The sequence below is a fragment of the Protomyctophum parallelum genome (genome assembly GCF_964188405.1).
Source record: "Protomyctophum parallelum genome assembly, chromosome: 23".
NCBI classification, from domain to species: domain Eukaryota; kingdom Metazoa; phylum Chordata; class Actinopteri; order Myctophiformes; family Myctophidae; genus Protomyctophum; species Protomyctophum parallelum.
In genome coordinates, this window is record NC_139715.1 from 15,743,571 (window position 1) to 15,766,433 (window position 22,863).

At 43.4% G+C, this 22,863-nt stretch overlaps 3 protein-coding genes across 3 annotated transcripts in view; 1 reads left to right on the forward strand and 2 right to left on the reverse strand.

The window, feature by feature from the left end:
- The window catches only part of LOC310854416 (DNA-binding protein SATB2-like), a 52,192-nt gene extending 46,629 nt beyond the window's left edge, over positions 1 to 5,563 (reverse strand). The window contains exon 1 of the mRNA XM_083759052.1: positions 5,486 to 5,563. Within this exon, the coding sequence (XP_083615178.1) occupies positions 5,486 to 5,505 (20 nt within the window). The 5' untranslated portion in view covers positions 5,506 to 5,563. The remainder of the gene's footprint in view (positions 1 to 5,485) is intronic.
- Positions 4,934 to 6,611, forward strand: crygs1 (crystallin, gamma S1). Its single transcript, XM_083759055.1, has 3 exons — positions 4,934 to 4,999; positions 5,408 to 5,650; positions 6,290 to 6,611. The coding sequence occupies exons 1-3, from the start codon at positions 4,991 to 4,993 to the stop codon at positions 6,560 to 6,562; spliced, it is 525 nt and encodes a 174-aa protein (XP_083615181.1). The 5' UTR covers positions 4,934 to 4,990; the 3' UTR covers positions 6,563 to 6,611.
- Positions 6,612 to 7,857: 1,246 nt separating this feature from the next.
- LOC310853918 (voltage-gated delayed rectifier potassium channel KCNH8-like) overlaps positions 7,858 to 22,863 on the reverse strand; it is a gene marked incomplete at its 3' end in the record, with an annotated part of 69,537 nt that continues 54,531 nt past the window's right edge. The window contains exons 11-15 of the mRNA XM_083758390.1: positions 20,928 to 21,142; positions 11,946 to 12,280; positions 10,363 to 10,466; positions 9,889 to 9,941; positions 7,858 to 8,538 (exon numbers count right to left, since the gene is read on the reverse strand). Coding sequence (XP_083614516.1) covers positions 7,858 to 8,538; positions 9,889 to 9,941; positions 10,363 to 10,466; positions 11,946 to 12,280; positions 20,928 to 21,142 — 1,388 coding nt within the window. The remainder of the gene's footprint in view (positions 8,539 to 9,888; positions 9,942 to 10,362; positions 10,467 to 11,945; positions 12,281 to 20,927; positions 21,143 to 22,863) is intronic.

Here is a 22,863-nt window from a genome sequence, read left to right on the forward strand (position 1 = left end):
AGGCCTGTACGCCCATGTTCCTATATTAAATAACCAATTTAGGTCTATAGAAAGATTGTGAAATGAATTGGCCAGAATATATAGGGCAAAGGCAAATGTCGGCCTTTCGACACCCACAAAAAAAGCTTTGCCAAAATGACTATGACTCCTTCAATTAACGCAGCAGAGGTCAAATAATTTGATGTTTACGGGAAACCAAATTCAACCCTTTGAGAAAGAATAAAAACATTGACACTCCTGTACCGTAGTCACGTGCGTTAGGGCTATAACTATATAGGCCATTAAATGGTGTGCAGTTTGCACAAAGTAGACTATAGTCCATAAATATTACATTTTAAAACATCAGCAGAGAATCCTGGCTAAAGAATAAGGAAACTAGGGCTATTTCAGCCAATAAGACATAGGCTATAAGCTACTTTATTCGAGTTTGTTCACCTCTCGACCAAAGCAATATAACCGTTTTGATTACAAAGGCCTAATTGGCCGTGTGTGTGTGTGCTTTATTTGGGCTTCATTAGAACCAGGCACCAGCCGAACGACTGTTATGGACCTTAACGAGGATAATGGGTATAGTAAAACTACCATCAAAATGTCTTGACTGCTCTAACAATGGCCTTTATTCAAAAAAGTATATTATTAGCCTATTTTATTTTAGCACAGAAAGCATGCAAATGATGCAATCCAAAACGCGCTCCATGAACGCGCGGTGCGCTGCACGGACACGAGAGATTACATTTAAGCGAAACAATAATTCTCCGGATCTGACATGCAGTAACAAAACAAAACAAAGTTAGTGTCTTTCTTATCGGTTTTACGGGAGGCATAAAGTGTGGACCTCGACCCTCTCTGTTAAGGCTATTATCCATGGATTTGCTGAGTGAGCTGAGCATACGATTCTTCAATGAAGAGGCTCTTAAAATCCGGATGGTATGCATGTATTCATTCCTGCAGATAACGAAAAAGCCCGTCCATTTACGGGCTAAAAAGTACTAAATTTATTTTACTTAAATAAAAGTAGCCTATAGCCTATATCAATACACTGCAATATATAAATGCTTTGCTGCATGCAAGTAAAACTCCGGAATTAAAATACTTGAGTAAAAGTACAAAAGTATTGGTATCAAAATAGCTGATCTACAAGCTCACAATGCGTCGTTATTATTATTATTATTCTAATAATATAAATCTAAAAAGTATAACTAAAGTTTTCAAATCAATGTAGTGGAGTATAAGTACAATATGAGATGATGACTCTGAGATGTATAGTGGAGTAGAAGTAAAAGTAGTCCTATTGGAAATTGGAAATACTCAAGAAAAGTACAAATTCCTCAAAATTGTATACTTAAGTATACAGTACTTCCACATGCACCGTTAATAACAGGGTCGTCAGTGGCTCTGTTGTAGTCGATATAACTTAATACGACACATATAAGGCCTATATCTTGTGCCACCCCTTATCCCTATAAACTTATTTGCCATTTTTTACCATTTTAAAAAACCCTTTATAATAGTTCAAAGCTGATCTACAAGCTCACAACGTGTCAATGTAGATCAGCTATAGTTGAACAATATTTTAAATATTCTTTCGAAATAAAGAAATGGCAAATAGAGAAATAAGTTTAGGCCAGGGGCAACTTGGTTAACCATTCTGGGCGGGAACCCCAATTTAGTGTTTTAACTAAGCATTATGTTATACTTAAACTATTGAAAAATAGCAGATCTACAAGCTCAGTCTGCTATTTTTGAAAAATCGGAAAAATGCGGCACAAATCTTTGATTATATATATTCTTTCAGAAGACTTTATTTTTATTTTGACGTCAGGCCTAAATGGGTTAAGGGGTGGCACAGTCCCCCCTTCGTGGGAGTGAGGCCTGTATAGTCTGGCTTTCAGCGACCGCTTGCTCAGCACTTCAGTTGCAGGTGACCACCAGTGGGCCTTGAGGAGGTTCCAGGTGGTCCCCATCAGTTAAATGATGGAGAGTTGGTATAACCAAATGGACCCTTATAGAACATTAACTCTTAAGAGTGGTCCATTTTGGTTTCATCTTACGCTCGCAAGAGTTACATTATTGTTACGAGTCTACACATTTAAGAGAGAATGTAGAAGAATTGTTATTTTGATCGTTTGCCCGTTATCTCTCCTAATGGTATACCAACATCAATACAGCATGGAATTGTGGACAAAAATTTAGTTTTGGGTCAGAGAGGCTAAATGTCATCAAATGGTGGTCCGTGGCTCAAATGCAGAATAAAAGATGCATGCGCCTTGACGTGAAAAGGGTTGTAAACCACTGTTCTAGATCTAGAAGGAATAGTCAGTCACCCATCATTAGTTCACTGCCTCTACCTCCACATTCTCTCTCTCTTCCTGTCTCCTCACTCAGTCGGCTGTGGTCAGGGGCCACAGCCACAGCCATAAGGCCACAGCTCACCAGCCAGAGAAGTCAGAAGTGTGTGCATGACACGTGCGTGTGTGTGTGTGTGTGTGTATACATTGCCCACTTGTCTGCCCTGCATCAGGCTAAGTACCTCTGACAGCCAACCACAAGCTGGTAACCCATGAGCAAGGGGTGTGTTTGTGCGTGCGTGCGTCCGCTTCACCCTTAAAGAGTGCTTTCACAAGAATCCAATGAAAACAGGCCTGCTCTTATTACCTGCAGAATGTAAATACTGATTCATATGATTTTCTAACGGCATAATAGGCTACATGTAGGCTAGTTTAAAACAGAACAAGTTGCTATTTTTGCTATGTTTTTAATGCATTTCTGTTTGAGTAGACTAGAGGAAAAGCAGTGACAGTAGTCATGATTTGATCGAAAATAAATGGCATGGTTAGGAAAACACATTTAAGTACTATACTGTAGCCTAAGTCTATATTAATTGAACAATGGCAGACAGTTTCACATAAATGATGATTCTCATCAAGTAACCCAGGACTCAAAACCTTTCACTACTCAAATGCAAGTGCATTATATACCTATACAAATGTGTAGACTTCTTGACTATGTAGGGTAGGCCTATTTGAACATTTACTTGCAGAAGTCTCTAAACTCAAAATGTAATTTGTGCAAAATAATAATAAAGGATTGGTAAAACGTTGCAACTACAGTATTTCTTTTGTAGTCCCCCAACTGAAAAGATGAAGGCTTGCCCTCAATCTTTTACTGTGCGAATGCTGCCACCATGTGGTGGTTTAAGGAACAAGTTTCAGGACCACAATGGACTTTTCTTGTGTATCCTTTTAGCATCATTGTATAACCGTGCCACAGTGTACTATTTGCAAACTGTTTCAATCAATCGATAAATAAAAACGTTGCACAAAGACACATTTCACTTTCAAAATGTTGAACATTGGCTAGAAATGTATTTGAGTTATGGGCCCTAGGAAGACATTTCAAAAATATATCCCACTCCCACACACATTTCAAACCCAATGCTCTAGCTCATTTTGGGCGGGAACCCCTTTTGGTGTTTTAAACAATAGGTTATAATTTAGCTATTGAAAAATAGCAGATCTACAAGCTCATAGCGCGCTACCGAGTGGCGCACTACGAGCTTGTAGGTCTGAAAATATTTATTTCAGAAAACTGGAGGATTTAGAAGAAAAAAAATTGAGGTCAGGTCTAAATGCACTAGTAACCACGCTGGGCATTGCTGGATTTAGGCGGAAGTACTGCTCAAGGAAATGGCGTTGACGCTTTACAAATCCGATGACATTCTCTGAGTATTAGTCTCGCGTAGCCAGACAACTATTCCACAATCTCCGAATGCTATATAAATATATATAGAGAGTCTGGACCTATAGCCCCCATGAGCTGAGTAACGGAAGATGCCATTTCCTTTCACGAAAATATATTTTAAAATATCTTTAGAGCTTATTCTTTTATTTCCTTTCCTGTTAAGCAACAAGCTACTGTATATGCTTAGATGTTTTGTATTTATGTTAGGATAAATGTGCGTGACTGTAAAGACGAAACGGAAGTGGCGAGGAGGCTCCACTCATGGCGGCTCTTCCGTTGGCCCAGACTGTATGATGAAGTGTTTGTAAATCGCGGAGGCGAGACTAGTGTTTCAACAAAGTAAGAAATATCGTATCCGGGGGAAATAAATCTGACGGATGTTCCGGCCCGACTATGCACTCTATGCCTTATATTGTGACTAGGCTTTTCTCTTGGCAGACGAGTAAGCCTGGGACCGAGGCTAATTAGTAATGGGATCGATTATTATAGCTGGTCTGAACGATTGGTTGGCTACACAAGTTTGCATGATTGGCGGCTGCTTTGCCATGTTGGACTAACCTGCATGCAGATTTTGGCCTAGCGCTGCACTGCTATTGATCATTGGAGTGTGCTGGTTGGCGCTGAGTTGGCTGTTTTGTCCTCCCAGTGCACTGGAAGGCAACTCGCCAAGTCCCAGTTTGGCACAGGTCTGTGGTGCCACCGTCCCGACTCGGTTCTGCTTTAGCTGTGTGTGTGCGTGTGTGTGTGTGTGTTTCTCATACCCCTACGGTGGTCCTGTATCATCTACACAAACCTACCACATAAAATGTGCTTTGATGCCAGTGTACACAAATGTGTGTATTTGTGGAGTGTGTTTGCGTAAGCGTAAGCTTGTTGTGTGTGTGTGTGTGTGTGTGTGTGTGTGTGTGTGTGTGTGTGTGTACAGCTAGTGTATGTGTATATGTTTACAGTCACAGCGTAGTGGCCTGTTCTAAACAGTGGTCAATAGGTGGTCCTTTATGTGGCGTAATCCCACTGTGCCTTTCTGGAAAATGTGAATAGCGATGGAATCACTGACTCAAATTTTTGGATCTCATTTTCATGACAAAGCAATTGTCCGGGTTGATAGTGGCGTTCGCTCTGATGGGGTATAAAAGGGTCTCAGCCTAGTGTCACCTCACATTCACACACACATACACACACACACACACACACACACCTCACTCACACACCCGGGGCAAGACGAGCAGGGCAGATTACAAGATCCAAGATGGTCAGGGTGAGTGGCTGTGTCCTTGATATATAGTATACATACACCCATACGTAATTATCAAATATGAATTAAGTACATATACTGTATATACTATACTATATGTTCCACAGCATCTCTTTTATGTAGTCTGTCACTTTGACTTACATTCTATGTGCTGTATGAAAGATTCTCTACAAATAAGGTTTATTATTAATTTGCGTGGTGGCAGTAGGCAACCAGAAGAAAAAGATAGGGTCCAGAGCTTCAAAAGTTTAATTAAGGTTAGTGGACATGTCCACTATGGTGTAAGGAACCTTAATTACGGTAAACCTTCAAAGCTCTGGAGCTTAGGCTACCTATCTTTTTCTTCTACTTTTGGCCTCTGCCTTCTAGTTACTCTTAACTTAAACATTGAGTGTTGCCTTTTTTTTAAAGATAATCTTCTACGAGGACAAGAACTACCAGGGCCGCAGGTATGAGTGCGACAGCGATTGCACCGACTTCCATTCTTACCTGAGTCGCTGCAACTCCATCCGGGTGGAGAACGGATCCTGGGTGGTCTACGAGAGACCCAACTACATGGGATATCAGTATGTCCTGACCAGGGGAGAGTACCCCGAGTACCAGCGCTGGATGGGCCTCAACGACAGACTCAGTTCCTGCAAGATGATCCACGTTGTAAGACTCCTTTCTAAACAGCGTAAAAGCTGACCTATAAGGTTGTCAATGTAGATGCATGCTATTGCTGAGAGAAATGAACACCGGTACTTGCCTTTTTTGATGCCTAGAATATCAATGGCCCTTCTCTTTAGGTAAGAAGTAAAAATGGTTACAATCTTCAGAAAATGTAACAGTCAATTTATTGCCTGAGCCAGTCTTTAGTTAATCATACCCAGCATTATTATTTTTCTTCCTAAATATAATATATTTTTAATGTACCCAAATTTGTCACAGAACAAAATCTACAAGCCCCTGTTTTTTTTTGAATGTTTTTTAAAGCCCAACAACCCCATAGTAAAACAATGCTTTAAAGACAAAAGTGGATTCCCGCACCTCGCCCCACCAGTGACATTGTCCTTTCCGTACAATGTTACTGTTCGCTCCACCTTCATCATCACAGCTCAGCCTTTGTTGTGGCGCGGCAGTGCGCCACCGTCATACTGTACAATGAAGTATAACACAGGTTTAATGATCGGTCGTCACCGCTACCCAGTGGCTAAGCAATTTCCTTTCACCGCGATGCTTGACAACAATGTTTGCGAGTTAAGATTCCTAACCCCTCTTTCCCACCTGCATCCTCCTCCTTTCCTCTTCCAGGCTAGCGGAACCCAGGCGAAGATCCAAATCTTCGCTAAGGGCGACTTTGCCGGCCAGGCCTTCGAGGCCACCGAGGACTGTCCCTCGGTGCTGGAGAAGTTCCACTGGCGGGAGATCCACTCGTGCAAGGTGCTGGGGGGCTGCTGGGTCTTCTACGAACACCCCAGCTACAAGGGGCGTCAGTACCTGCTGGAGAAGGGCGAGTACCGCAAGGCCGTGGAGTGGGGTGCGGTCTGCCCCAACGTGCAGTCTTTCAAGAGGCTGACAGAGTAGCCCGGCTCGGCCCGCCCATCCTTCCTGCTCCTGCATCCATCCATCCATCCATCCATCCAGGACAGATGCCTGGGAGATCCACAAACAGCCAAATACACTGATACAATAAAAAAGGCAAGCAGTTACAGGATGGCGTCATCATTTCACATGTGGTCATGTGGCCATCTTTTTTCAAACATTTAACATGACACTTTCAACCTACTTTGTGTATGTGATTATCATAATCCGATTATGTTTTATTTTATAATTGGCTAATGGGAGGGGCCGACGGGCGGAACTCTGCACGCAGTCTGACTCAGCCGTAACCATTCAAGGAGTTCCCAATGCATCAATGCAGTATGCGCAATTATGGAGTGCGTTGTTTAACCATATATGGGCATAAAGGGACGTGGACTGACAGATACATATCTCTCCATATATGGGAAAAAAGGGGACAGAGGCATACGGGTACTCGGACACCGCCCCCGTCACTATGGCTATGTGAGGGACATCGAGTAGGCAAACATGTGAGCTTGTAGATCGTCCATTTGTGGTAGATGGAGTGCCATGTCAAAAAGGTGTTACAATTATTTTGGCCACAACCACCAGTTCATTAAGTATACCTGGTTTTCACCTTACCACCCACCCAAACTTAAGCCTTGCCCACAGCTGTTGTTGTATGAGAATGGGGGAGGGGTTAGGGTTATGATGTCACTAAAGTGGTGTATTTCTATTGGGCTTTTTGACCTAAAGGCTTTTAGCTTTCAGGGAAGAAACCAAAAATACACAGGGAAGACATATTTGAATATTATAGCCACACCTGATGGTCTATTAGAGTAATGTTAACTAAATAAATATAAATCACGGCATTCCATCTTTAAAATAGAGCAGAAGGCACAAGCAAATCACAATCGAAGGCCAACTATAAAACATACTCCATTCTTTATTGTTGTATTCATCATAGCTCATAACCAGTGCTCATAATCATAACAATATATCGATTTTCTTTTTTTTAATAACGAGGTATTTACATCAGAACCTGCTTCAGGTTCAACACGCCCCATGCAGTAAAGGTGAAGCATGCCTGATCATATGGCAAAGGGGAGGAAAGAAAATGACTTTTTTCAACAACACAAGATTTGGCCAAAAAGTGGATTTGAAAATATACTTTGGGAGTCTGAAAATACAAAATACATTTTCACAAACATGTTTTGGTCACTCTAGATCTTTTTTTTCTCTCATATTGGGGCATCCAAAATATTTTTATATATATATATGCGCTATACAGGTGTGTCCATTCAGCCAGTCCTGTTGCATTAAACTGGATGTCCTTCTTCATCGATGAAGCTCACTTGGGTCATTTGCGCCCCCCACTGGCCTTGCTGCGTGTCTGCCACAGGGCTACGTGGGGTGACAGGCATGCTGGGGGACTTGTGGAGCAGTGACTGAGGCTGGGGCTCCTCCAACGCCGCCACTCCCACGTCCACCAGCGGCGCGGTGGTGGAGGGGCTCGGGGGCGTGGAGCGGGCAGGGAACGGCAGAGGACACACCGCCGCGGGGACGCAGGGGGGCGCCGTGAAAGGGTAGGGGTCGCCCGGCGCCCTCGCCACATGCTGCTGCCGAGGCACCGGGGAGCTGTCGAGTGACGGGGGCGCGCAACACCGAAGGGGGTCAAAGTGTCCCGGGTCAACGCTCAGGTCCAGCAGGGACGGAGGCGAGAGAGGAGGACGAGGACCGCAGAGGAGCTCTGTGTGGTCGGCGGCCGGGGAGGAGGAGGCCCATGGCGGAGGAGAGCTCTGGGCGGGAACGACGACGACGCACTGGGGAGGGGCCGGCGGGGAGCCGCTGTCTGTAGTCACGCTAGGGGGCGGAGGGGGGAGTGCTGCGGCGGGCGTCAGGAGGGCGGAGGGGTTTTGGAGGAGGAGGGGCTTGAGCAGGCGTGTCATTTCCTGCAGCTCCTGACTGACGGTGGACACCTGGGTAGAGAGAACGTTCATCTGGGGAGGGTTACGGAATGGTTGGGCGGTGGATGGATGGATGGGTGGGTGGATGGATGGATGGGTGGATGGATGGGTGGATGGATGGATGGGTGGATGGATGGATGGGTGGATGGATGGATGGATGGGTGGATGGGTGGGTGGGTGGGTGGGTGGATGGATGGATGGGTGGATGGGTGGATGGGTGGATGGGTGGGTGGGTGGATGGATGGGTGGGTGGATGGATGGGTGGATGGATGGGTGGGTGGGTGGATGGGTGGGTGGGTGGGTGGATGGGTGGATGGATGGATGGATGGATGGGTGGATGGATGGATGGATGGGTGGGTGGGTGGATGGATGGAAGGACGGACGGACGGACGGATGGATGGATGGATGGGTGGGTGGATGGATGGACGGACGGACGTACGGATGGACGGACGGACGGATGGATGAATGGACGGACGGACGGATGAATGGACGGCCGGACGGATGGATGGACGGATGGATGGGTGGATGGATGGACGGACGGACGTACGGATGGACGGACGGATGGATGAATGGACGGACGGACGGATGGATGGATGGATGAATGGACGGACGGACGGACGGACGGACGGATGGATGGACGGATGGACGGACGGACGGACAGACAGATGATTAGAAGGATGATAGAAAAAGCTTACTTAAAATGACTGAATTACCTAACTGAATATCAAATACAATAGAATGGAATCAAGCAGAACCCTGTCCACACATGTGGACAGAATGCCTACGGTGAACACAATCAAACATCACACAACAGATTCCAGCACAAATTCCAGTTTGCTATAAACTGACCACAACAAGTCAACTAGAGTGTTCCAGCATTGGTCAACATCAATCAGCAGATCAACTAGGAGCAGCTAATTTTATTTTATTTTAATTTATTTTAAAACCACCGGATTGTGTGTGTGTGTGTGTGTGTTTATTATATTTTTTTGTATTTGTTACTCTGTGTCTCTCTCCATATATTTATGAATTTGTAAAAGAAAAAACACCTAAAATGTAATAAACAGAACGTTAATAAAAAAGGGAGCTGCTCTAATTTTAGTTTTTTTTAAATTATTATATATATATATTGTTTTTTTAGTCATAGTCCTTTTGATGTCCCTATTTTGGGTATGTCATCATATAGTAATAATTCCATATTTCTCAGAAAATACTCCTGAAGTAGCAATACAATAAATAAGAAGTTTACAAGATCACAAGCACATGGCGTTTTAATGCGTCGTAAGCTTGTAGATCGACTATGTTTGCGCAGCACGGGCATACAACGTCCTACGTCACATCTATGGTGGTGTTATGGTTACCTCCTATGATGCCTTTGCTTACCTCATGCTTTAGCTTGGCTATAGCTTGCATCGTCTCAGTCTCCTCAAGGGACCCTGTGGCGACACACACACACACACACACACACACACACACACACACACACACACACACACACACACACACACACACACACACACACACACACACACACACACACACACACACACACACACACACACACACACACACACACACACACACACACACACAGGGTTGGTGTTAGTTATCCGCCATCATGCCGTCCACGATGGTTGGATATGTTTGTTCAATTCAAAACTGTATATTACCCCCTTTATAGACGATAGATCATCACTATTATCCTTGTACTTGGGAACGGAATTGAGGACATTATCACTTTTACAGTGCAAGCCAGGATACAAATTACATAACATACTAAAGCGTGTGTGTGTGTGTGTGTGTGTGTGTGTGTGTGTGCGTGCGTGCGTGCGCGCGTGCGTGCGCGCGTGCATGCACCTGAACAGGGGCTGGGCAGGAGGCTGTGAGTGACACTGGTGGGACTGAAGTCAAACTTCTGAGCTGAAACACTTCGGCCATCTGCTTCAATCCCATCTACATACCTAGCGAGAGAGAGAGACCATAGGTTAGCATAGGTTGACAAATGGAAGCAGACACGTACATAATAAGTTGAGACATGCGCTCCATAACAAACTTGTAGCACAGTGACAGAGATTGGAGCCGTGGGGTCACTGAACATCTATAAACGCTCCTTGTCTGAATATGATTAGATCCCTGGAGACGCTGCAGCACTCATATATACCAAGTGAGAAAACACACACACACACACACACACACACACACACACACACACACACACACACACACACACACACACACACACACACACACACACACACACACACACACACACACACACACACACACACACACACACACACACACACACACACACACACACACAACAACAAGATATTGCTTCAATTCAAATCCACCATTTTCCCAAGAGACCCATGCAGAAAAAACAAGCAAGCTAAAACAAATCATTGGGGATTGGATTTGCCACCGTCACCGCAGTGGAGGGTCATCACAGAATAAGAGGGATATCAAACAGAAAATAACAACAACAAGAGACTAATAAGTCCATACTTCACAGTACGCCATTAGATTTGTCCAGAGACATAGACTATAAGACAGAGTTACGACAACTCCGTTCACTTCATGGGGCCTGGCTCTTCTACAGTACATAGACTTCTATTGGTTTAATTGTCCCATTAAAAAGGGACAACCGGAAGTTTATGGAATGCATTGGAATACATTGGAGTCTATGGGCTCGCGTGAGTACATGGACCATGTGACCAGGCTGTTTTCTGCCCCCTCAATGTCTTACTCTATGGCTCTGGATTTGTCCGGCTGGCGAGGGGACGTCCATCCGTCTTTACCAGTGGTGGAAAGTAACCAAGTACACTTACTTAAGTACTGTACTTAAGTAAAATGTTGAGGTATTTGTACTTTGCTACTTTGGTAATTCCAATTTCAAATATGTTTACTTCTACTCCACTACATCTCAGAGTATAACTCTACTTATACTAGTTACTTTGTAGATTTTGATTAATATTATTACAAAACGTGCATTAACCACTTTAGCCCTATATACATTTTGGCCATTTGAAAATAGCCGATCTACAAGCTCACAATGCGTCGCAATGTGATGCAATTGTGAGCTTGTTGCTCTATTATGATGCCAACACTTTTGCACTTTTACTCAAGTACATTTTGAAATCCAGACTTTTACTTGCAACACAGTATTTCTATATCGCAGACAGTATTCACACTTTATTTTGACTTAACCCGATTCTGGGCGGGAACCCCTTTTGGTGTCAGCATTACGTTATGCTTTAGCTATTGAAAAATAGCAGATCTACGAGCTTGTAGGTCTGCTATTTAAAAAAAATCGAAGAACGACTGACATAGAAACATGGCTTTTTCAGAAAACTGTCAGGATGTAGAAGACATTTGTAGAATCTGATCTCGGGTCAGAATGGGTTTTAAGTAAAAAACATTTGGTTCCTGGTCCTTACCGGGTGGGGCTGAGGTCCTGGTGGGGCGCGGCGGCCGCGGCGCAGCTGAAGCTCACGGCGGGTATCTGCAGAGTGGTGGGCCGGGTGGCGGCCTGCAGGGCTGAGGGGGGGGGCTGGTGGTGGTGGTCGTGGAAGGGCAGGCGGAAGGGCCGCGGCGACGGCAGGAGGGGCGAGCTGAGGCCGCGGCCCAGCCGGCTGAGCGTGTTGTGGGTGTGGGGGCCCCTGGGGGGGAGCGGGGAGCACTCGCCCTCCGAGCCGCCGCCCGAGCACTCGTCGTCCTCCCGGATGATGGGGAGCTTCTTCACCACGATGCCACCGTTGGTCTCCGAGTCCGCCTGAGAAAAGGGAGGGGTGGTTAACCCATTCTGACCTGAGATCAGATTCATACGAGGTTTCCGCCGGACACACGCTGGTCTGACGAACCCATTCTGACCTGAGATCAGATTCTAAAAATGTCAGTCGTTCTTCGATTTTTCAAAAAATAGCAGACCTACAAGCTCGTATCGCGCCACTCGGTGGCGCGATATGAGCTTGTAGATCTGCTATTTTTAAATAGCTAAAGCATAACATGATGCTGACACCAAAATGGGTGCCCGGTCATTTAGGACTGACCTCAACATGTTTAAAAACAAATCTTCTAAATCCTCCAGTTTTCTGAAATAAATATTTTCACGATAAAAAAAAAAATAGCAGACCTACAAGCTCGTAGCGCACCACTCGGTGGCGCGCTATGAGCTTGTAGATCTGCTATTTTTCAATAGCTAAATTATAACGTGATGTTTAAAACACCAAAAAGGGGTTAACGGAGAGAGGAAGAGAGAGAACACAAGGGAATCAGGATGAGAGAGCAGACAAAGGGGAAACACACTAAGGCAGTGGTTTTCAACCTTTTTCATATCAAGGCCCATTATTTATTCTGCATTCGAGCCACGGACCGCCATTTGATGACATTTAGCCTCTCAGACCCAAAACTAAAGACTATTTTGATGTCGTTGGATAACATTTTGTCCACAATTCCATGCTGTATTGATGTGGTACCATTAGGAGAGATAACAGGCAAACATTTATCAAAATAATTATTCTACATTTCTCTTAAATTGTGCAGACTTCTTGTAAATGAAGAAATGCAGATTTGTAACACTGATTTAACTCTTGAGAGCGTAAAAAGAAAACCAAATGGACTCGTACACTCTCAAGAGTTAACACACACACACACACACACACACACACAGAGAGAGGGGAGAGAGAGAGAGAGAGATACCGATAGTCGGAGGAGAAGGACGGAGTGAAAAAACAGCAGAAGCGTGAAATAGGACATCATCTGATTATAGTAAGAAAAACATGATGTAATATACAGTATGTCCCTATCTTTTTTCTGCTTGTCCAGCAGATGGCACCACGGAGCCACTCTTGACAGTGCTGCTGTGAGCCTACCATTCACAACAGCAGCATTATTTATGCTGATACAGAAGCCCATTCATTTCACAATGGCGCTTCCATTCAAAAAAATAGGCAAAAAAAAGGGGCATCACGGTTACAAAACCACACCTCCAGTTCTTCCAAAAGCTAAATAAACAACAACAAACTTCATCCAATTCCATTATTTTATTACTTTCCATTTCCCCCTCCCTCTCTTCTGTTACCACATCTACCCCTCCAGTTGTTTTCCTCTCCTCCCCTCACTCCATCCATCCCAGTTCACATGGCAGGGGGTATTTTTAGATCACAGGGGTCTAATTTTAGATGTGGCCTCCCTCGGGGAAGTGCAGCGAAAAAGAAGGAACTATAATGACTTTCACTCTGTGTGTGTGTGTGTGTGTACTGTATAGTATGTGTGTGTGTGTACTGTACAGTGTGTGTGTGTGTGTGTGTGTGTGTACTGTACAGTGTGTGTGTGTGTGTGTGTGTGTGTGTGCACGCGCGCATGCGCGCGTCAGAGGCAAGCAAATCCTTGAAGCATGCCATCCTCAATGTTGTGCAGCATGCCGAGGAATGGGCAGTGAACAACTGACTGAACATTGCGCGGCGTGTGCCGGACTGCATGAGCACGATGCATGTGTTGTGTATGCAAGACACGTGCATGCCTGGCTCTGTGCAAAAGAGATGTTGTTGCATAGGTGCGTAAATGTGTATACGGTACATTCATGTGTGTAATCCGCGAGGAGTGAGCGATGGTTGTCGTCGCCTATACCATGTCGAAATGCAGAAACAGGCACATCGCCATGTGCGTGTGTGTGCGCGCGTGCGTGTGTGTCTGTCGGTGGACACGTGTATGTAAATATTCCTCAGGAGCTGCCTTGGGAGACCACAACTTTCTCCACTTCTCCTCCTCCCCACCCATGCACCCTTTTCATCCCCATATGCTATTTCCATCCCGTCTCCATCTCTCCATCTGTTTACTTTTCTATATTTATCGGGCAAGGCTCCATTTTGAGTGTGAGAGAGAGAGATAGAGAGACCCCCGCAAGGTAAGACAGAGACAAAGGCAGGGACACCCCCCACCCCACCCCACCTCCATTCCACAAGCACTATTTATAGTTCCACAGCACGCTTGCATGCAGGAGCTCTGGGCGAATACATGGACTGCTGCTGCTACATGTAAATGGGGATATGTGCGTGCGTGAACATTGTGTATGGATCTGTGTGTGCACGTGAGCGCGCATGGCTGCACAGAAGGTTGATTATAAGGTGTTCTTAATTTCCTTAAAAATGTATATGTTGGAGTTAGGTGAATTTACTGTGTGTTCAACATTTTGTCCTGAAATGTGAGCCTATGCATAGGCTCACATTTCAGGACAAAATGTTGAACATTAATTCAGTTAATTGGGGTCGTTGGGATCAAATTGGGAACAAATGAGATTTGATGGAAGTTGGGAGGTTGGGTTTAGATTAGGGAGATGTCTTTAATTTCAGAGACTCTGTGTGTATGTAAATGGTAAATGGTAAATGGTGCATTTATATAGCGCTTTTATCCAAGGCGCTTTACATAGATTGTGCATTTCATTCACCCATTCACACACACATTCATACACCGATTGCGGCGGAAGCCATGCAAGGTACCAACCAGCACATCGGGAGCAATTTGGGGTTCAGTGTCTTGCCCAAGGACACTTCGACATGTAGACAGGAGGAGCCGGGATTCGAACCGCCGACCCATGGATCATTGGACGACCTGCTCTACCTCTTGAGCCACAGTCGCCCCATGTGCGTGCGTGCGTGCAAAAGATACAAAAATAATGAAAAGATACAAAAAAAAGAGAAAGCTGAAACTAAATGTTCATTCAAACTCAAAGCCTTTCTATAATAATGAGTTTTTAAAAGTCTTTTAAACGTGGACACTGAAGTGGCCCGTCTAATTTCCAATGGGAGTTGGTTCCACAGCAGTGGAGCTCTAGCAGCGAAAGCCCTGTCGCCATCCGTCACCAGCGTTGTGTTGAGGGGGGTCAAGTAAAACTTTGTCTGCTGGTAAGATTACGGGAAAGGTATGTGAGGGGACAGGAGGTCAGATACTAAAGGTATGTGAGGGGACAGGAGGTCAGATACTAAAGGTATGTGAGGGGACAGGAGGTCAGATACTAAAGGTATGTGAGGGGACAGGAGGTCAGATACTAAAGGTATGTGAGGGGACAGGAGGTCAGATACTAAAGGTATGTGAGGGGACAGGAGGTCAGATACTAAAGGTATGTGAGGGGACAGGAGGTCAGATACTAAAGGTATGTGAGGGGACAGGAGGTCAGATACTAAAGGTATGTGAGGGGACAGGAGGTCAGATACTTCAGTTGCCTGCAGGGTTCCCTCAAGGCTAGTCTACAGTGTATACTTGGTGGTCCCCTCTTTAGTGTACAACACCAAATCCCTTTGCCAGAAAATAGCTGTTCTACAAGCTCACAACGTATCGCAATGTGACGACGGGCTGTGGTCACGTAGAATACTTATATTTTCACAGAATGTGCACCTATCTTTGCCTGTATATGACATGCCAATGCAGAATAAGGACACTATGGTTCATGTGGTCAAGGAATGGAATAGAGTACGATAAGGTACAGTAGTGTACTGGTGATGGTCAATAGCTAGAGATTATGAATGGGAAAAAAAGAGAATGAATGTGCATCCATGAATATCCACGGTCCCCAGAAGTATAGCAGAATGTGTGTGTGTGTGTGTGTGTGTGTGTGTGTGTGTGTGTGTGTGTGTGTGTGTGTGTGTGTGTGTGTGTGTGTGTGTGTGTGTGTGTGCTTGCGTGTGTGCTTGCGTGTGTTCAGTGGCTTCATCACTATGCTATGCATCACAGAACAGTGACTTGATATTCAGGGACCCCAGATGTTGTTGTTGTTGAAAAGTGTGCTTATTTTAGCCGTCGCATTGTTGGAGTAACAACAACTGGTCCAGGTGCGGTAGTTCAGGGAACATGTCAGGTGAATTATAGAACTGGCTTGTCAGTGATAATGAGGCATAGTTCAGCATGTTGCCGAATGGAGGAGACGTACGTTTCTTTCAGGCTGTTCCAATAAGACTGAGTTCACCTGGATATTGTTGCTGTCGGGAAGAAACTCCAAAATGTTCATTTTTCAGGAAATGAAGAACAGCTTATATTTTTTATAAACAGTGCAATACTGCCTCATCAAAGTTGATATTGTCAATTACTTGCATGAGAAGGAGAGAGGTGGTGGAGTTAGCCATTTTAGCAGACAGTTTGAGGGTCTAATGGAGTTAAGAGGTTCGACACAGACGTAAAGGGTGTTCAATAGTACTGATTTATGGGAAAAGCAAAACCTCAAAAATGGAGTTATGAGGTTTCCTCCCCGACAGCAACGATATGCTAGCCGAGGTGCCAGTGGGTATGACACGCCAATAATAAAATGTGGTTAACCTATTCTGGATGTGAACATTCAGCAAAAACAATGCCGATCTTCAAGCTTTGTATTGTGAGCTTGTAGACCTGCAGATTTGGTGTGTGTGTGTGTGTGTGTGTGTTGTGTGTGTGTGTGTGTGTGTGGGGGGGGGGGGAGGGGTTGAGGGTCAGTGCACGTGTCGGAGAAAGCCCTGACATATGTAGAGTTTAATTGTGGCACTCTTATCGTCGTACATCATCCAATAAAACAATTTTCTTTCATGTATGATGTTTCATGTATGACAATGCATACCTTAGTTACGTCACCAATAATAGTGGTCCCTTATTGGCCAAGGGTTTGCACCGACATACCGACAGACATACCGACAGCCAATCGGCTGCTCAGGCACATAGGACGTAAATTCTCCATTCATTGGCATTTAATGTTTGTGTTCAGCTAGCGCCCCTCAAAAACTACTCAACGTTTCATCAAATTAAATCAACAGACTTATGAAGAGCTGTTTCCTAATTCACCCTAATTTAGCAATGGTACAAAAGTGTAAAGAAGTAAACAAAAACCAAAAAGAACAAGACTAATGAAAGCTGCTTGGCTTTCTGTGACCGTTGACAACATCTGGGAATACTGTCCCACGTTCCAAATGCGGGCATGTTCTACACTGCAGAACAGCCTCGGAAACCAGAAACGAACAAACACATGTTTCTGCTTCACGGCACAGTGCTCCTAATGTTGTCACAATTGCAGAGTCCCTCAGGGTTTATGATGAACAACAAACCCACTCTTGGACGAGTTATTGCAGACTTTTGTATGAAGTGGGTGGACAACATTAAATGACTGCTCGCTGTACTTAATATTGTTGGTGATAGATAAGGAGATAAGCTGCCAAAAGCTCACACTGAAATGGCCAGGAAATGACAGAAAAAGTGCATCATGGAAGACTAGTTCTAAATGGGTTTATGTTTTACTTTTGTGACTCTGCCTGCTATGCTGGGATATAGCTGTTGTGTTGTGCCAACATCTATAATTAACCCCATTGTGTCTAATCGTTGTGAAATTGCTAATACACATGCTGAAGAAGCTGAGCATGTACAATTAAAAAGGTTAACTTGGAATGTTATGTGATTATGTCTTACTTTTCTTAATAACTAAGGATACAGCACACTGTGTTCTGGCTTTTTATTTTTGGACCACAATGCTTATAGTAGACGATATTAAGATCACCCCATGTTATTCTCCATAGAGAAATTACTTCCGTGAACCAGGGGAATCGAGGGGATGAGCGAGTGACCGCTGTGCATATAGTGTCGAGGGACCTTCAGATGATGGATCTGACCAGGGACAATCAGTGATAGCTATGATTGGTAGCCACTCATCATTATGCAGGACCCCCTGCCAAAGTGTTTACTCAGTGTTTAGCATTGACATTTAAGGCGAGACACCCCAGGTGAATAGGGAAAAAAAAGTTAAATAATAGCTATCACAATGAAACTTCTCCAGTTGATTACTTATATAAAAAATAAGATTTTTTGTATAACAAGTTTTCTGAAATTATTTGTTTAAATATGCAAATTAGGCATTATATGCGCTAATTTGCATACATTTCGGGACGATAAATCTGAAGATCGGATAAAGCCAGGTTCAAAATTATCATTTCATTGACACATTAGAGACAAAGAAAATTACACATGGGATTTTTTATATCTCTAATTATCACTCCACAAATCAGAAAATAGTGTCAACAGGCATAAAAAACCCATTTTCGGCATGTTTTTAGGTATAAAATGTGATGTAAATCAGGCTGTGAATGATATATCAACAAATCCATGTGTAAATGTCTGCGGAATATAGTTATGAATGAGACTGGAACGTTTGGTGTATGTGAGTTCAACTGAAGTGGAGATTCTTTGTCCCAGGTATGAGGAAAACTTATTTTGAGAAAACGGCCTTTAGAGATTTGTATTGTAAAATTCCAAAACGTTTTATTTGAAGCCACTATTTGGAGACAAATATCTCATCCAAACCTTGGCAACAACATATAATGGCATATATCTTTGGAAAGGTCTGGACCTCGAGCTGACTGTGGTCTGATCCAAATATGGTCACTTCCTTTGTACCAACAACCAATCATGAAAATAGAGATGGTGGATTTTCACCCAGAAAAACGAGCTGTCATTGGCTAAAATAAACATCTAAATCTGTATTTTTAATGTGTATTTTGCTTTAGTTTGAAAGAAAACATGTTTAGGAAGCAAAATAGCAAAAAAAAAAAGAAAAGAAAAATCATGATTTCACTAAAACTGGTACAGTAATCTCTTTGATATGTTCCGTATGGGTGTGTCACATATACCGTCATTGTTTGATTTACTGTATACCCTGAATCTTGAATAAACAAAACAGTGAAAAAAAAAAAAAAAACTGGTACAGTATATGTCTTGCTTTGCTTGCACAATTATGCCAAAGTTTTGCCACGTCCGTTTTTTGTTTCGGTTAGCATTTTCATGTGCATTTCGTCCCAAAAGTTAAAGGGATTGTGATTTCTTAATTTCTTTTAGGTTTTCTGAACTCAATTGCACCCAAAACACCTGAACTTGTAACATTCAGTAGATTTTCTGTGATCTGGGGTTTTCTGGCTCAAACAAGTGCTCTGATTTTCCTGCTGACTGTGCAGCAAATCCCATATATGACAATGGGATTTGTCAGCAGATGTCACTGTTTTCACTGTTTTGCCTCTTTTCATTGCAGCTCAAAAGGCTTCACAGACACCCAGAAAATCCACTGAATGTTCAAAGTTCAGGTTTTTTGGGTGTAATTGAGGTCATAAAACCTAAAAGAAAAACGAAAAATAAAAATAAATGAAAATAAATGTCATGAAACCTTTAAGGCCAACTGATTTCTTCGGTATACTTTTGTGGTCTCTCGCCAAGTCTAATCTTTGGCACCCACAGAAGAAGGATAACATTTGTACCGGACAAGGGCTTTTCATACAGCATACCTTAGCAGCAGCAGCAGCACCACCAGTGTTGATTTTGACAGCAAATTTAGATTTTAGTTTTAGTCATGGTCTCTTGAATAGTTTTGCTTTAGTTTTAGTCACATTTTAGTCACCTGGAATGTTTGTGTTTTAGTGTCTAGTTTTAGTCGACTAAATATAATATGATTTTAGTCGACTAAATCTACAGTTGATTTAGTCGACTAAAATGTATTTTGGCGGGCCTTGATGCCGTCGTAATGACAGATTTTACATTTCTCAACACGTCGCACTGCGACGCGTTGTGAGCTTGTAGATCGGCTATTTTCAGCAGGTAACCAACTTAAACAAATGACATACCGGATAAAATGACATACTGGATCTCTTGTCCACTAGTCCCTTCCTAACATTTTAGTCTAGTTTTTATTTGTTGACGAAATTGTCAATACATTTAGTTTTTAGTCATCGTTGCCTAAGTTTTCATTTAGTTTCCATTTAGTTTTCGTCAGTGATAAATGGCAGTGCCAAGTCTAATCTTTGGCACCACGAGTCTCCCACAGAAGAAGGATAACATTTGTACCGGACAAGGGCTTTTCATACAGCATACCTTAGCAGCAGCAGCAGCACCACCAGTGTTGATTTTGACAGCAAATTTAGATTTTAGTTTTAGTCATGGTCTCTTGAATAGTTTAGCTTTAGTTTTAGTCACATTTTAGTCACCTGGAATGTTTGTGTTTTAGTGTCTAGTTTTAGTCGACTAAATATAATATGATTTTAGTCGACTAAATCTACAGTTGATTTAGTCGACTAAAATGTATTTTGGCGGGCCTTGATGCCGTCGTAATGACAGATTTTACATTTCTCAACACGTCGCACTGCGACGCGTTGTGAGCTTGTAGATCGGCTATTTTCAGCAGGTAACCAACTTAAACAAATGACATACTGGATAAAATGACATACTGGATCTCTTGTCCACTAGTCCCTTCCTAACATTTTAGTCTAGTTTTTATTTGTTGACGAAATTGTCAATACATTTAGTTTTTAGTCATCGTTGCCTAAGGTTTCATTTAGTTTCCATTTAGTTTTCGTCAGTGATAAATGGCAGTCGACGAACATTTTTCGTCATAGTCGACGAAATCGACACTGTTGCAACGCCGTGCCTACCTCGGCATTGTGTCCCTCCCGCAGGTTGTAGGTGAGGTCATGCTGGATCTCGGTGATGAACTTCTGGGCATAGTCGGGGTAGAGGCCGAGGACCTCGCGGAGGCCCTTGAGGCTGATGTACTGGAGGTCACAGTACGTCAGGGCCTTGACACAGGCGTTGGTCTTTATCACCTCCTCCTGGGTGAGACAGTCTGAGCCAATCAGGTCACCGCGGCCTGGAACGCAAGAGGGAAGAAAGCTCTAGAGTGAAGATTAGTGCGTGACCGCCGCGACCCAGGAATCTCCTTCGGGTTTGAGTAAATGGTCATGCCACAACTCGCGACTTTCCCTGCTTGCGGGGGGGGGGGGGGCTAAAACTATACTAATAGTAGGAGGCGGGCGTGAACATGTACTCAAACAGAGTAAACCTGTGTGCACGATCCCGCCGGGTGCAAGACATGCTCAACAGCTCATGGGAAATATTTAGGTTACTGGGATTTCTTGTGTAACAAAATAACAATAGTGTCACATAATAAGCCGCAATAAGATAGAATTGGCTTTCTCAAATCGCACTGTCGATAACATCGAGGATTCGAGATATCACAGTATTTGTCACTCAAAATGCAAAATGATGATGTTGCTAACCAAACAAACACAGTCAACGAGTGCTAGTAGCATGTAAACAAGGTTGTAGATCTGCTATTCAATACCTCACTATCACTATACTTCTTGAGCCTTTTCTTTTAAAGCTATTTAGAGAAATTATTAGATTGTTAAATTTGTATAAAATTATTTTGAGAAATGTTGTCATTGTTTTTAATTGATGAAAAGTTGTGATATATTTGCTTAAACTTTTTTTTTTATATTTTGAAATAATATATTATATAAATTTAGGAAACGGGGGAAAGTCGACCCATGAAAATTGGTCCGCAACCCAAACATGGGTCCGCAGTCTGTGCGTGAATTCTTCAGTCTGTGCGTGAATTCTTCTGTCTGTGGGTGAATTCTTCTGTCTGTGGGTGAATTCTTCTGTCTGTGGGTGAGTTATTCTGTCTGTGGTTGAATTATTCTGTCTGTGGGTGAATTCTTCTGTCTGTGGTTGAGTTATTCTGTCTGTGGGTGAGTTATTCTATCTGTGGGTGAGTTATTCTGTCTGTGGGTGAGTTATTCTGTCTGTGGGTGAGTTATTCTATCTGTGGGTGAGTTCTTCTGTCTGTGGGTGAGTTATTCTGTCTGTGGGTGAATTATTCTGTCTGTGGGTGAGTTATTCTGTCTGTGGGTGAGTTATTCTATCTGTGGGTGAGTTCTTCTGTCTGTGGGTGAGTTATTCTGTCTGTGGGTGAATTCTTCTGTCTGTGGGTGAATTCTTCTGTCTGTGGTTGAGTTCTTCTGTCTGTGGGTGAATTCTTCTGTCTGTGGGTGAGTTTTTCTGTCTGTGGGTGAATTCGTCAGGGCATGGGTTGTTAAAGGGGTGAAAGACTGCAGGGTTTTTGTTCTCTCTCTGCTAAGCCCAATTACTGACACTGACAACGCTGCTGCTTTTACGCTGTCGGAGATTCTAAGACTTTGTGGGGTGTGCGGTGTGCCTGCATGTGTGCCTGGCTGGCACCAATGATAAAAGGCACACAATGTTGTTTATATCACTTTGATTGCCTTATTTTCTGTTTTTACATTTGAGCCAGCCGTCCAGTAATCCATCAACACCAGTCTACCTGCTTGAATAGCAAAGCGTTTGACTCACTGAGACAATCTATTTCTGTAAGCAGGGAGATGTGCTAAATGGAATGGTTACCGAGTGCATGTGTGGGGAGAGACCATTTGTCAAAAGCCAATATACGCACGCACACACACACACACACACACACACGGTTTGATTTAACGTAATTGGAAAATAAATAATAACATTGGATGACTATGCACAATACTACTAGGCTAATTTATAATTAGTCAGTCTGCA

Excerpts from the sequence above, each read along its gene's own strand:
- crygs1 (XM_083759055.1), top strand. Across the intron at positions 5,651-6,289 it reads CCTGCAAGATGATCCACGTT|GCTAGCGGAACCCAGGCGAA; the intron begins GTAAGACTCCTT and ends TTCCTCTTCCAG.